This window comes from Patiria miniata, unplaced genomic scaffold (genome assembly GCF_015706575.1).
Source record: "Patiria miniata isolate m_02_andy unplaced genomic scaffold, ASM1570657v1 HiC_scaffold_24, whole genome shotgun sequence".
NCBI classification, from domain to species: Eukaryota; Metazoa; Echinodermata; class Asteroidea; order Valvatida; family Asterinidae; genus Patiria; species Patiria miniata.
The window spans coordinates 19,144,605-19,158,703 of NW_024037063.1; the positions used below are offsets into that span (position 1 = coordinate 19,144,605).

The 14,099-nt window shown below is 39.4% G+C and overlaps 1 protein-coding gene across 3 annotated transcripts in view; it reads left to right on the forward strand.

The window, feature by feature from the left end:
- The window catches only part of LOC119731705 (agrin-like), a 57,642-nt gene that overhangs the window by 40,691 nt on the left and 2,852 nt on the right, over positions 1 to 14,099 (forward strand). For all 3 annotated transcript variants that reach the window (XM_038204926.1, XM_038204924.1, XM_038204925.1), the window contains 10 exons: positions 1,376 to 1,591; positions 3,245 to 3,474; positions 4,242 to 4,379; positions 5,353 to 5,599; positions 9,289 to 9,400; positions 9,941 to 10,057; positions 10,647 to 10,863; positions 11,873 to 11,978; positions 12,737 to 12,961; positions 13,374 to 13,477. In XM_038204926.1, coding sequence (XP_038060854.1) covers positions 1,376 to 1,591; positions 3,245 to 3,474; positions 4,242 to 4,379; positions 5,353 to 5,599; positions 9,289 to 9,400; positions 9,941 to 10,057; positions 10,647 to 10,863; positions 11,873 to 11,978; positions 12,737 to 12,961; positions 13,374 to 13,477 — 1,712 coding nt within the window. The remainder of the gene's footprint in view (positions 1 to 1,375; positions 1,592 to 3,244; positions 3,475 to 4,241; positions 4,380 to 5,352; positions 5,600 to 9,288; positions 9,401 to 9,940; positions 10,058 to 10,646; positions 10,864 to 11,872; positions 11,979 to 12,736; positions 12,962 to 13,373; positions 13,478 to 14,099) is intronic.

Sequence of the window (14,099 nt, forward strand, 5' to 3'; positions counted from 1 at the left end):
AATAAAAAAATACTTTGAAGTCAATTTTAATGATAATTGCATGGCAAATTACACAGGTCATGTGTAACAGGGACATAAAAAATGCCACATTTTTGGACCCCAGATTTATAAAATTACCCTCAACTCTTCATTCTGGTTTTTTGTGTGGAGAAAGCTTATTTTGTTCCCTGCGCAAAAGACCCAAGAAAGCCATACTAGTTCATACATGTGATATGGCATAGTGCGCATGCATGTTATCTGAAACACATAGGTTAAATTTGCAAGTTACGACAGTAGGCGTACGGCCCTGATTTGTTTGTATTTACTTCCTTTAAGTAAACTTAAATCCTCCTTGCTGGTTGGTCAATTCCATAGCAACAGTGACCCATATGACTTGATGTAATCTCTTTTTTTATTAAACTTTTACGGTTCTAACAATAATCATCATTAGACATTTGCATATCTAATAATGTTTATTATTTTAGTTTCGATAATATTGCTTGTCTGAAATCAACTGTTCAACATTTTCCATGTATCCAAATTTCACTCACTAGTATTAGTAGTGTAGTTTCTGTGTGTTACCATTTTTTACGTTTGTGCCATTCATATTATTGCAACAATTGACACTCTTGATCATTAGAATTAGAAAAACTGTTTTTTGCTAATCATTTTCACTGCATTTTGTATATATCAGTTTTCTTTTCAAAAAAAAGAAAGTAAAAAAAAAAGTCTTGTTTTAAAGACTTCGCTCATTTGTTGACATTGTTCAATTGCATTTCCATTTCATTTATGAAAAATCTTTCATAACATTTATCGATGGAAGCAATTTTTCAAATTTACGATTTTTACTTAAACATCAACTACACATTTATTTTTCAGCCAACTTTTGCACATAAGCACATGTAAATGAAGTGTTCTGCACTCAGTGGTTTGCTTGCTGCACTGCATTGTGTTACATTATATTTATTCACTCAGGAATCAATAAGACCATGGGCCGTATTCACGAGATGGCCATTTTTGTCGAGTTCGCAGAATGTATTTCATTAATTGTTAATTGTTGTATGGGATGGCGCCAGACTATTAATGCAGGCACTATGCAGCCTTGTTTTAGTGTCATTTTTTTTAAAAATATGGCATTAAACATTAGGGAATGTCTAATTACAAATTTTAAATTATTCGTTGAAGCAGACTGGAATTTATTGTAACTTAAGTTGCTTTCATTTCTCTTCGCAAGTTCCAAAAATTAAGATATTACCTCACTTTCAATTCAATATGGCCGACTCGTGAATAAGGCCCATTGGGTGCTTGAGTTTTTCGGGGGGCATAACGGCAGGTTTTAGAGCGGTTCAATGACTATTGCCTAATGTTCAATTTGTTCCCTTTTCCCCCTTTCGAGGTTTGACCTCGGATCCAGCGACGCTGTCGTCATCAGAAGCACTGTGCAGATTCAGCCCCTTCACTGGTTCACAGTGCGGGCTACCAGGGACAGGCGTGATGGTACTCTCAGCGTGGATGGCGAGACACCAGTGAAAGGAGAAAGCAGCGATAGGTCGATCGGTTTGTCTGTGACCCACGACCTCTTTGTTGGCGATGTGCCAGAGGATAAAGAAGCGTAAGTATTTTTGCATAATTTATCAACAGGTGAAAAAATCACGAAAGTAGAGGTACATTGTAAAATTACAAAATCTGTGCTGACCAAGAAATTCTTCATTATGTTATGAGTTTTTCTGTTATGATATGAGTCCCTTTGTATATATGAAAAACTCTCTTGAAAGTTGTATAGGGGAGCTTCCATTAACCGTAACAGAACTCAACTCATCAAACCCCAACGGCATGTTTTGTTGGTATCTGTCAGGATGGGTACAATACCCCAAAACTGGCAGTCTTTTACATTTGGGTTGGCACACCTCCAGAATCAAGTTTCCCATATGGTGTTGGAAGTTTTCAGGATAGGTATGGTTCCTAGTATATCATGTGAGGGAGTTGGGATTAATCTGACTTTCCATTACTCAAATATCAACGGTACATGTAAGCATCCTGCTTTGATGCTGTCATGCACGACCAGCTCAACAAAGGAACCAGTCTTTTGTTTTCAATGACAATTCATAAATTTAATATGCTTCAGGTAGCGATGCAATACACATGGGATTTATGGCCTACAATTTAAAGAAATGATGAAGTGGTGGGGTAAAAAGAAAAGCATTAATGGTTGGCCTAAAAAGGAAGCAGTTTGTATGTGAATATAATTGAAAGAACCTAGAACCTGCCTTGATTTTAAGTTTTAAATTTTCAATTTTAATAAAACATGGAATATTCAAACCCTGTGTACTTTATGGAGAAGTGAAATCTCATCAATGTTTATTTTTTAAAATGTGTACTTTGACAAAGTTTATCCAAATTTGATGAAGACTTGATTTTTCTACTCGCAAAACCACTGCATGTTCTCTATTAAGCTTTTCTGTCCGTCAGAGAAATACGTACGCAGAGAAAATGCATTATGGCTACACAACTGGTAAATGCACAGCGCAATACACACATGCAAAACAGACACATGGATTGTTGGCCTGACCTATACAATGGAATTTGTTCGATTTCATCAAACTTTTCGTAACGATGTGTCGCAGCTGCGACGCGTCCTGCGATCCATTTCATGAAACACGTCGTAAGTGCGAAACACGTCGTAAGTGCGACACGTCGTAGGTATATTTATAGCACAACTCGGTGACTGTTTTATGTATATAGTCAGCGTACAGTACATAGTCGTCTGATATTCAACAAAGAGTCAGATCTCAGCTCGAAATTTGGTAAAACGTAAAACAAAATGGTGGCTGTGCAATGCAATTTTGAAGGAAAACAAGCTCTCAGTGGACTGTATAGCTACTTTGAAATTTCAACTGCAATATTCCAGTCTTATTCATAATCATTCAATAAATTTTCTATTTACAACTTTACACACATTGCCTCAGTATTATAATCTCGTTTCTGTCATGTTTATGGCATTAAACTGGCTTAGAAAGGGACTCTTCATATTTTGTGATGACCACTAGACACGTCGTAACTTGCCACGAGTTTTAAGTCGTTGCCAAAGAACTTACGACGCGTTCAACACATTGCAACTTTTGTGAAATGGATGATACGATGCATCACGAGTTGCAACGTGTTACATGTCGTAACTTGAGTTGCAACGCATCGCAGCGCTTATTGAAATCAGGTGCTGGATATTTAATGAGATGACCCCTTAACACCACTTAACTCACACTTACAGGATTTATAAAGTTGCCGGTACCACCAAGGGCTTTGTAGGATGCATAGGTTACCTGGAAGTCAAAGGTAAATCCTTAAAGGTCTACCATCCCGGTGGCGACATCCTCTACGGAGCCAACATCGGCGAATGTGGCAATGACCCGTGTGTGTCCATGCCGTGTCTCAACAACGCCACGTGCGCCCCGACCAATGCTGAACAGTTTGAATGCGACTGCATGGGCGGTTTTGTGGGTACGTTTGAAAATTGGGCTTTTGTAATTTTATACTTAAACCAGGGAATTCTTTCAAGCACCACTATGGCCTCAGTGAACACGTATAACCTTCAACAGTCACGACGAGAGAGTTGGGGAGACCATTTGATGGGGCACTCAAACGCGTTGCCAAAGGTACCCGATACTCAAGCGCAGACCTCACCAGTTTGTGCACATATACAAACACTGAGTGGCTCAGAGTGGAATGGGAGGAATAGTATTGCAAAGTAAAATCTGAACTTGAAATGGAAAGGTCCAGATTTTACCGAGCGATGATATTCCTCCCATTTCACAATTTAAAGCCACTCAATATTTTTTTTATATAACAGACATGTAGATCATTGTCATTTGATTTACAGTTAAAATGAACTTCTATTTCAATACAAAATTGGTGGGAAATGTATTTCCCTCTTCCAAACGACCCCTTCATGAAATGTTTGAACCCAACGCTGTAGCTACTGGCTCTTGGGAACAATACGCGCTACGCTCAACGCGCACACCAGCATGCATTTGCACACAAATACCGCATCTACTGTTCAGCAATATCTGCCTGTCGATCCAACAGTGTGCATTGACCAATTAGATCACGACTTTTGGTCAGGTTACCACAATAGCTCGGGCAGTTTGGTTTAAAGCATTGTGAGAAATGGTCACAAACCAAGCTTGGATGTAAATTGTGATTGACTTTGTTGTGATTGTTGTCTTATTATGTGCTTTTGCTGTTTTTTTTTTGTTTTTTTTGTCTAGGTCCTCTATGCGGTGACGTCTTTGTAGATCCATGCGAGGGCAATATGTGCTTCACTGGCTCTACCTGCACATCGTTACCAGAGGGCGGTTACAGGTGCGACTGTCCAATGGGATGGCGCGGTGACATGTGTGATAGGCGTAAGTAGCCAATCATAGGTTTGAATTATTTAGCTTTGTCTAGCAGTAACAGGTGTATACGGGAAGTAGATTCAGTGTCTCAGTTGTCAAGTGGTTAAAATGACATCTGCTCTAGCAAGCAGGAAGTCTCGGGTTCGATTTTAATCTGAGTAAACTTGGTTTTCATAAGCTTGTTTACGACAAACCACCGAGTATTTTAGTGCTCATGTTGGTCAACGGCTATCAGGAACAGCTATTGGTTTTGTTCAGATTTTTCTTTCTTTCTTTTTTCTTTTTCCACTGTTAGTAGGTTTTGTACATGTTTTAATTTTACTAGCCACTTTAAACTTCTGCCAATCCTATCAACTTGAAACTTTAATAGTGCATGCATCATCATTGTCTGGGAATGTGGATAAAATAGAATTTTGTCGTGATGACATCATCAAGGATCATATGACATCAATTAAAGTAGGAGGTCATGGGTTCGATTTTAATCTGAGTAAATTTGTACACTTGTTTTTCATAAGCTTGTTTATGACAGAAACGACTGAGTATTTAATGCTCAAGTTGGTCAACGGCTATCAGGAACAGCTATTGGTTTATTTCAGATTTTTTCTCTTTCTTTTTTTCTCCTTTTCCAGTGTAGATTTTGTACATGCATGTTTTAATTTTACAAGCCACTTTAGGAACTTCTGCCAACCTTATCAACCTGAAACTCAGCACATGCATTGGCATTGTTGGGAAATGTGGAAACGTAGAATTTCGTCGTGATGACATCATCAAGGATTATGTGACATCAATTGAAATGTTCTTTTCTAGAGTCGTATAACTAGTGAACTGCGTGATCAATTGACCTTTGGGGTGTTACTTGCAAAAATTTAAAAGAAGTTATGATGATGTCATTAGGTGTGACGGGAGATTGGATCTCACAGTGGCTGAGAATTAAGCAATCACTCAGCACATTTAGAACTTCAATTTTCGACTTTTCTTCCAGAAAATAAACCGGAACCCGGTGGCCCGTTCATTCCCGGTTTCGACGGCAACTCTTACCTTGAGCTGCCTAGTCTGATGGCCCCGCGTCACATTACGGTCGAAATGGAATTCCTGGCGACCGAACCAAATGGCATGCTATTCTACAACGGGCAGAGTACCAATGGCAGAGGCGACTTCATCTCTCTGAACTTAATGGACGGATATCTGGAATTCAGATACAATCTTGGATCCGGAACTGCCAAAGTCAAGTATGTCTTTTGTTCTTTTTACCCATTCTTTTTATATTTTTGGCTCTTTGTCATCATATGTTTGCATATTCGCATTGACTCATTGTTTGCATTATGAAACTTGACGCACAGCTAGTCAGTTTAATAGCATCCAAGTTTAATAATACAAACTTTCAAATTTGCAAAATTGAAACTGTTTAACAATTTATATCTGGTTTTTTTCCATAGGTATTTGAAGATGTGAAAAATAAAATATTTTTTTACTGCTTTCCGTTCATTGTTAGAGGTGTTTTTCCCAAGAATTTTTTTATACCAGATTTTGTTAAGATGTTGCTGTTTCATTTGGTTTTGGTAAAGTAGTAAATAATCTGATAAAACTGAAAAAATGGCAGATATAGGCTTTTTAAACGAGGCCATTAAGAATGATTATTTAAAGTCTTCTTTTCTTGTTCACGGGTAGTCCAATGTTGGACACAGATCTGCATATTATAAGGTAATGCGTGTTGTATTGCATGTTGAATACCCATGTGCTGTGTTCTTTACTTGGGTTCACATATGCTGTTAGGCTTGAAGTTTACTAGTAAATGTCCCCTTGACATGAATGGACCCTTCCTGCCTGTCACTCAGTCAATCTGTCTGTATCAACCAATTAGATCATGGCTTTTAGTCAGGTGACCACAGTCGAAATCAGTTACAAGCACTGTTAGAAATGTACACAAACCAATGGTGGGCAGGGCTTGACAGTGCACATTGACCAATTAGGTCATGACTTTTGGTCAGGTGACCTCAGTAGCTTGATCAAACTCAGTCACAAGCAGTGCGTTCGATTACTTCCCCTGCGCTTACTTGTGCAAGCGCGACAGCATTCGATTTACCTCTCATGTGACTTCTTGCGCTTACTCGAGCCTGGCCCAAGTAACTGACTCGCCGAGCCGGTTACATGGGTAAGTATCCCATAAGGCCATGCAATGTCCGAAACGGGCTTCCACGTGCACGGAGCATAGAGCTACAAACCCTATGTAGCTGTATGCACGGAGCTACGAGCTACGGCTACTGGGCGTGGACGTGCTCTAGACAGTTAAATGATTCGGATGCAGCCTGGGAAAAAATGTTGCAACCTGATGCCACTTCCGCGATTGTGTACAAAGTCTATGGAGAGTCAAGACAATTGTCTAAGTTCTAACAAAATTGGAAATATATCTCAGTCCCAGATTCATGTCTTATCATCATTTTTGCAATGAATGACCTTCATTGAGATGATTACGAAGAAAAAAAGTGGCGGCAGGTTGCAACATTTGTTCCGCCTTTGTAATGTCAAAATTCAACTTTCCAGCCATGAGTGGTGCGAGGGGGAGGGGGGCAAGGGGGGCGCAACACCCCCCACCCCCCCCCTCCCCCACCCGCCCAGAAAAGCCAAAAAAAGGAAGGAAAAAAAAGAGAAAACAAGAAAAGAAAAAGAGCTGAAAAGTCATATTGGTGTAAATTTAATGGGTGGGGGGAGCAAAATGTCCCTGCCCCCCTCTAAAACTGATAAATCGAGGATAAAATGTTGAGAAATAGAGGAATTTTGTGGGAAAATATGTTTTGCCCTCTTCTGGAAATGGGTTACACCCGTGCAATAGTTGATTGTGCATGCATATTTTACCTGTGCGCGAATACGTGCACGCTTGCTAATGCCTGCTTGCTTAAGAGCAAAACTAGCGGCTGACCTATGATGATGAATGGACCAGTAACAATTTGGCTCTCGCTCATGAATATGTATGAGGTAATCTACACTATATTTTGACAAGGTCAGTACCTGCATTATTTTACCACTTGAGGAAATCGTTTTACCACGAATCTCTGCCACTCTGCAACCCTTACGAAACTAAAGTAAATACGTTAGACAAGTCATAAAGTTTTATCATACCTGTACCTTTTTTTTCCGGAAAGAATGTATAGTATCCAGACATCACTTCTTTGGTTGTGTACAAAGTCTATGGAGAATCGAGTACATTTTCAAAGTATTTTCTAACAAAAATGGAAATGATTCATGTCTTTTCAACATTTTTTGCAATGACTGACCTTCATTGAGATGATGTACATGTATGATGAAAAAAGTGGCGTCAGGATGCAATATTCTTTTTTTTTTTTTTTTTTTTAATAAACACTGTTGGACTTCAATATGGCTTTTGCCATTCAACTGATGCATTAATTTTTATAAACACGGTACACTCAGTGTTGTCCCGAGTGATTTTGAGAAAAAAAAACTACTCGGGTGGGAATCGAACCGAACTTGACCTCCTGCTTACTAGTGCAGACGTCTTACCACTCGACCATCAAGCTTGCCGGGGTCAGCTGGCTGGTTCGAATCTGATATAGCAGCGGGTACCGCAGCCAAATTTACGAACTGTTAAACAAATGGCAATGGAAAGACGGTGCATTAAAAAAAAAAAGCGGAAATACCTATTTATGTTGACTGCTGTGATGTGGGATATGACGTTTTGTACAACCGAGGGGCACATAGCACCCGAGGCGAAGCCAAGGGTGCTATGCGTCCCGAGGGTCCCTTGGATTCTTTGGATTGTGATGTAAAAATCACGAAAACAAATGGCAGTAAACACAACAATCGTGACAATCTAACGGCAACTCACATGCATGTCGCGTGCTCCAAACAGCTGATCGTCTGCTACCTCGCTGCTCCCACTCATGTGTGAAAACATGGTGAAACTAGCGGGGGTACCAACGATGCAAGCGTTTCACACCATACGTACGTACCGTACGTGCAATGTCATAGCACACTCCCTGTGGGATATCATGTACGTGATATCCCGCAGGGAGTGTGCCATGACTTTTTATAAACTTAACACGTGATTGTTCTTGGCCAATGAAAATACAGTATTCAAGACAGAAGTATAATAATGCTAGTTTTATCTCTCCTTTCCAGAATTTGTAAAGCTAGTTGAATTCAAGATTTTTATTTGCTCCTAATTGGTTGTAATTCTGTTGCGCTGTTGTCCCTTGACCTCTCTCTGACAAATGAATATGCATGCATGAACTGAATATGGTTGTCCCTTTTGCCGCTCTCCCAGTGAGTGTTGATCATGTGCATGCAGAATCCTGATAACTTTCAAAGCAAGACAACTTGTCCTTTACGACAGCACAAATTGCAGTCTTTTGGGCCTTTGTGACTAGCGTTGGAATCGATGCATGGAGAGAGATCAATAGTGATGAGAATAGCCTTTCCAGGTCAAAATTGTCAGACTATCGCTCCGCGAAGGCTGCCATGTTTGAATAATGCAATTGGGTCAGCTAACAGCTATTGACCAATCAACAGCGTGGTGTGCAGGGTTACATGAAATTTGCCCGCATGATTTATCGAAGTTTATACCAGAGCTAACCAAGCTTGAATGTCAGTGTTTCCCGTCATGTCTGAGCAAGTTCAGGCGCAAACAATAGTTAACCATAGTTCAACTAACTAGGCTCCGACTACGGATGCTTGGACTACTCTATGTAGCCCATACAGGTCTCGGTTGTAACACTGGTTTAATAGTCAGCACAACTAGGACCAAGAAGTTTTGTGATGACATTTCAATTAGATGCGTTCGCACATTGCTATTAGTGCGCATGCGTAAGTTACGTCACGAATCAATCTCTAGTTGACTAATGGCCCTTGCCCGCCCAGATTTGTCCGTGTTGACAGTTTGTGTGAATTGTTTTATTTTTGGCAGGAGCCCCGAAAGAGTCACCCTGAATGAATGGCATCGTGTGGAGGCCACGCGAATGAACATGGACGGCATGCTGTACTTGGATGGACAGATGGTTGCTAAGGGAGAATCCTCAGTAAGTTAAATGCTTCGACAGATGATATTAATTCAGCAGAAACTAACACAATAGCACCTGTACTACATTGTGTTACACTGTATTACATTGTATAACATGGTATTTATTCTCTGAAGAATCCATAAAACTGTACTTTGCTGGGGCTGTTTTGGCCATTACAAGGACTAATTTGTCTACTTCTAATTGTTATCATCCTTTTTTCACTTCTCTATTACATTTTGATTTTGTTGTAATTTGAATGCGCTATTGCTGTGATGTCATTTTATCCATTCGCTTTACAGTTCAGGAATTGTACATTGTAATTGCTAACCTACATGTAACACTGTACCAGTGTCTATAATTTGCAATTTGACAGAACTCACATTTACTGGTTGCCATAGATTTAATAAACAAGGTAACCCCTCCCCCCAAAAAAAAACAACAAAAAAAAACACCCCAAGAAAACCAAAAAAAACACAAAAATTGTCAAATTTTACAAAAAAAGGTGAAATTGAAGAAAATTGATTGAAGTTGATTAATTTTTCATTAAAATTTTTCCAGGGATCAGCAAAGCAGCTGAATCTCAAAAAGAGTCTGTTCATTGGAGGCACTGACAACTTCTCTCAGTTCTCTCGGAAGGCGGGGATTACCGATGGCTTTGTGGGCGGCATCAAAATGGTAAGAATCCAACATATTTCTTGGAGTTTGCTTCTACAAAAGAAAATTGCACAGCAAATTTCTACGCTGAGCACAAAATTTCAGACGGGAACCAGTCACAAGCAATGTACATTGCATGTTTTTTTGGCTGGTAGCCTGTTTTGTTTGCTAAGCAAAGATTTTCCATGGCACAGCTCATGGAAAATTGGCAGTATTTACTGAAGTTCATTTAGAACCATCAACTTTTAAAATATCTTACCAGCAACTTAATTATTTAGCTTTATGATTTGTATCGTTCCAACTATTGAATTTGTTCGAGTACATCTGCGTAGAAATGATATTCTGTATGTTGCAGGTTTGAATCGTACCTGGGAAAATGTCTACAAATGTGTACTCATTGAATAATATCCAAAGTTTCATGTTTTAATAGATAAAATAGATGGTGTCTTTAATTATAAACAGCCAAAAATGTTGACCCTACCACAAAATGTTAACTTCGACACTGATATTCCTAGTCTCTTTTCATCATCTTTCTGTAGCAAAGCTGGCAACAGATTTGTAAAATTGGTCCCCTGTTTGCCATAAAGTTTCTTGTTGTTCACAATTGTAGTTTGCTGTCGACCGCGAAGAGATTCCTGATCTGGTTGAAGCCTCAATCAGTCAAGCCAACATCCAGGGCTTCGTTGAGCATCCCTGCGTCGGTCGGCCCTGCATGCCTACTTACATCTGCCTGCCAGAGGGCGAGAGCTACTCATGTGTCTGTCCTGCAGGGATGGAGGAAATGGATGAGCGATGCCTTTCCATGGAAACATCCACGGCTAGTGGAGGTTTGTATTTTCTACATTTTAAATTTCGGCTGCATCCAAATTTCTTTGTCTAGTTTGTCTAGGTCTTAAACCATCAGAAGTATGTGGAAACATGCTGACAATTGACCTATCGCCGTTTGCGAGTTAGCCACGCCCCTTAGACAATCCTATAGAGTTTTTGTACACTGAGTTTTGTTTGTCTCAGATTTTGCGCGTTCCACGTCCATTGTAAATCATGTAATTGGACAATATTTCACAAGCTGCTTTGACGCAATTCTAACACGATTCCACTGCGATAGGTCAATAGACATAGCCATAGGTCTTAACTCGGGCATTCAAGTATTCCTACTTTTGCCTAGTTGTTTTTTATCTTACTTTTCCTACTTTTTTTTCAAGAAATTCCAACCTTTTCCTGCTTTTTCCTCCTTTTTGTCCCACAACTATGAAAAATGAAATGTCATTGAACATTTTTCATAAGAGTGTTACACACTGTCATGTGTAAATCACACAATGAAGGGCTTGGGCGCAGGAGTACTGCAATTGTACTTCCAAGAGCTTAGTTGAGGATGGAGCACAAGTGTTGTGAGTACAGAACATGCCAAATGAGGATTATGATGCTGTGGATATGGGTGATGAGTATCAACGATAACTACTCCTGAAAGCCTCCAAATGTCCTACTTTTAACCTGATTTTGTTCTCCAAAGTCCTACTTTCGTCCTGTTTTCTTTTTAATTTGATCCTACTGTTCTGCTTTTTCACATGGGTCTGTTTAAAAGCCTGCTTCACTCCTGTTTCAGATATGGCCTTATGATTTATCAAATTCTTGCTGAGCCCGGTGTTCTTTTCTCAGAACAAGAAAACAACGGTTATCAGCTACAGTGTAATGTAGTGTGTATTTGTTGTGGTTTGTTAACCACTAATTGTTCCATTAGCTGTTAATATGCCACCTGGCTATTTTGGAATCCAGTATCCTGCTTTCAGCTTGTGAGTGAAATATTTGGGATAACATTTGGATGTTTGATACTTTTAGATGATATGATGGTTAAGAATCCAGCCACGGAGAGGCAGGATACCAATGCACCGGTGTCCTTCGACGGGCAGAGTTACTTCAGTTATCCCAACATAGCAACGCAAACGTAAGTTTTTGTCAGCAGAATATTTTAGCCACAAATTGACACTATATTGCTATACTGAATACTTGCTTATAATGCGCACTCCATTGAGTTCTGAATTTGTAGTTTATTACAACAGGTTTCCCAACCGCTCTGGAAATCGGAGAAATCCTTGAAAATAAGTTTTGATTATCCCAGTCAGGAAAAAATCACTAAAAAAGGAATATGTGATGCGATCAAGCTACATGAGTCGTTTGTCGACCCTGGTCAATTTTTTTTTACAGATTTGAAAAGAGCACAATCTCAGTATTACTGCTGTGAAAACCGCATGCTGGTACCATCTTTAGTTCAAAAATATGGAAGTCGGAACACCTGGAGATGTGATGAAGTGATGTGATGTGATGAAGTGGCCCTATTTTGGCCTGTATCTCCATTCGCATCACATATACTAACAAAGTTCATTTAGCCTACCAGCTTTTTGTTTTGTAATACCATAGCATTAACTTAATTATCCAGCTCTATGATTTGTGCTTGTTCCAACAATCAATATTTTGTCGGTACATCTGGTGAAAAGTGATATTCTGTATGTTGCAGGTTTGAATCGTGCCTGCGAAAAATTCTGTAAAAGTGTAATCGTTGAGTAATATCCCAAGTTTTATTTTTTTTTTAAATAGATACAATAGGTAGAGCCTTTCATTTTAAACAGCCCAAAATGCTGAGACTATCACAAAATGTGAACTTCAACACTGATATTCTAGTCTCTTGTCATTATCGTTCTGCAGCAAAAAAGCACAGATGACAAACATCATCAAGCTGCGGTTCCGGACATCACAGCAAACTGGCTTGATGCTGTATAACAGCGTAAACAGTCGCAGCGGCGACTTTGTCGCTGTTGCCCTAATAGACGGCAGAGTGGAGTTTGCTTATAACCTCGGAGCCGGTGTGAAAAGAATCGCATCTGCCTTATCAGTCAGTGACGACCAGTGGCATACTGTCATTGTGTCAAGGCAAGTTCATTAGCCATGTGTTTCTCCATTTTAAAATTACAATTACAATAAAGCGGTTTGCTTAGGGACACAAGCACCATTTCCTAATGGAAGCTTACCATTTTTCTTGTTGGGTCGGTGTAATATAGAACAGTAGCATACTTGTCATAATCTCAAGTCAAGTTCATTAGCCATGTGTTTCTCCATTGAAAAATAAATTGCAGCAAAGTGAATTGCTTAGTGACATAAGTGCCATGATGCTTCCCCCCTCCCCTTTTTTTTTTGGGGGGGGGGGTCTTTAACAAGACGGTCTTCGACAACATAATATCCTTTTTAGTCTAAATAAAAACAAAATGAAAAAAATCAAAAATTAAGAAAAATGTTCTAATTACATTCTTGCATAAATAACAAACTTGTGTTTTTCCCCCAATAGAACACAACGTGAGAGCAGTATTCAAGTAGACGATGAAGCGCCCTCACTAGGCACATCCAAGCCAGGGGCGTCATTCTTGAATACGGATGGAATCATGTGGATTGGTGAGTTTTGTGAACTGTTCGCGTTGGAATCCAACAAGAAGAGACAATTGTATGAATTTGTAAACATTACCCCCCAAAAAAAATTGGTGAAAGAAATATTTCTATTGCAAAGTTCAAACTGACAAATTCGTGGCATAGCACGGTCGTATTTATGGGGGGGGGGGGTAAACATTTCTTGAAAAGGGCACTTGCACATCTGTGGTGAAATGTAGACACGTCTTTTCTCCGGACACTCGGCCTCCTTAAAATAAAAAAAATCTTTTTCTTAAGAATCAAGAAATATTAATTCTTAAAAAGTCTGACTTTAAACTCGTTTTGTGGTGAAAGGTTACATTTGGGCTTGTATATTGCCTCACAATTGTGATGGGATCAAGCTAAATGAGTCGTTTGTCTGGAACTTATCACATCACTTCATCACATCTCTTCGCGTTCCAACTTCCATAATTTTTTAACAAAGGATGGTACCAGCATCCGGTTTTCACATCAGTAATGCTGAGTTTGTGCTCTTTTTAAATCTGTAAAAAAAACAATTGACCAGGGTCGACAGACGTCTCATTTAGATCGCATCACAAATAGGGCCACTTATCACATCACTTCATCACGTCTCTTGGCGTTCCGACTT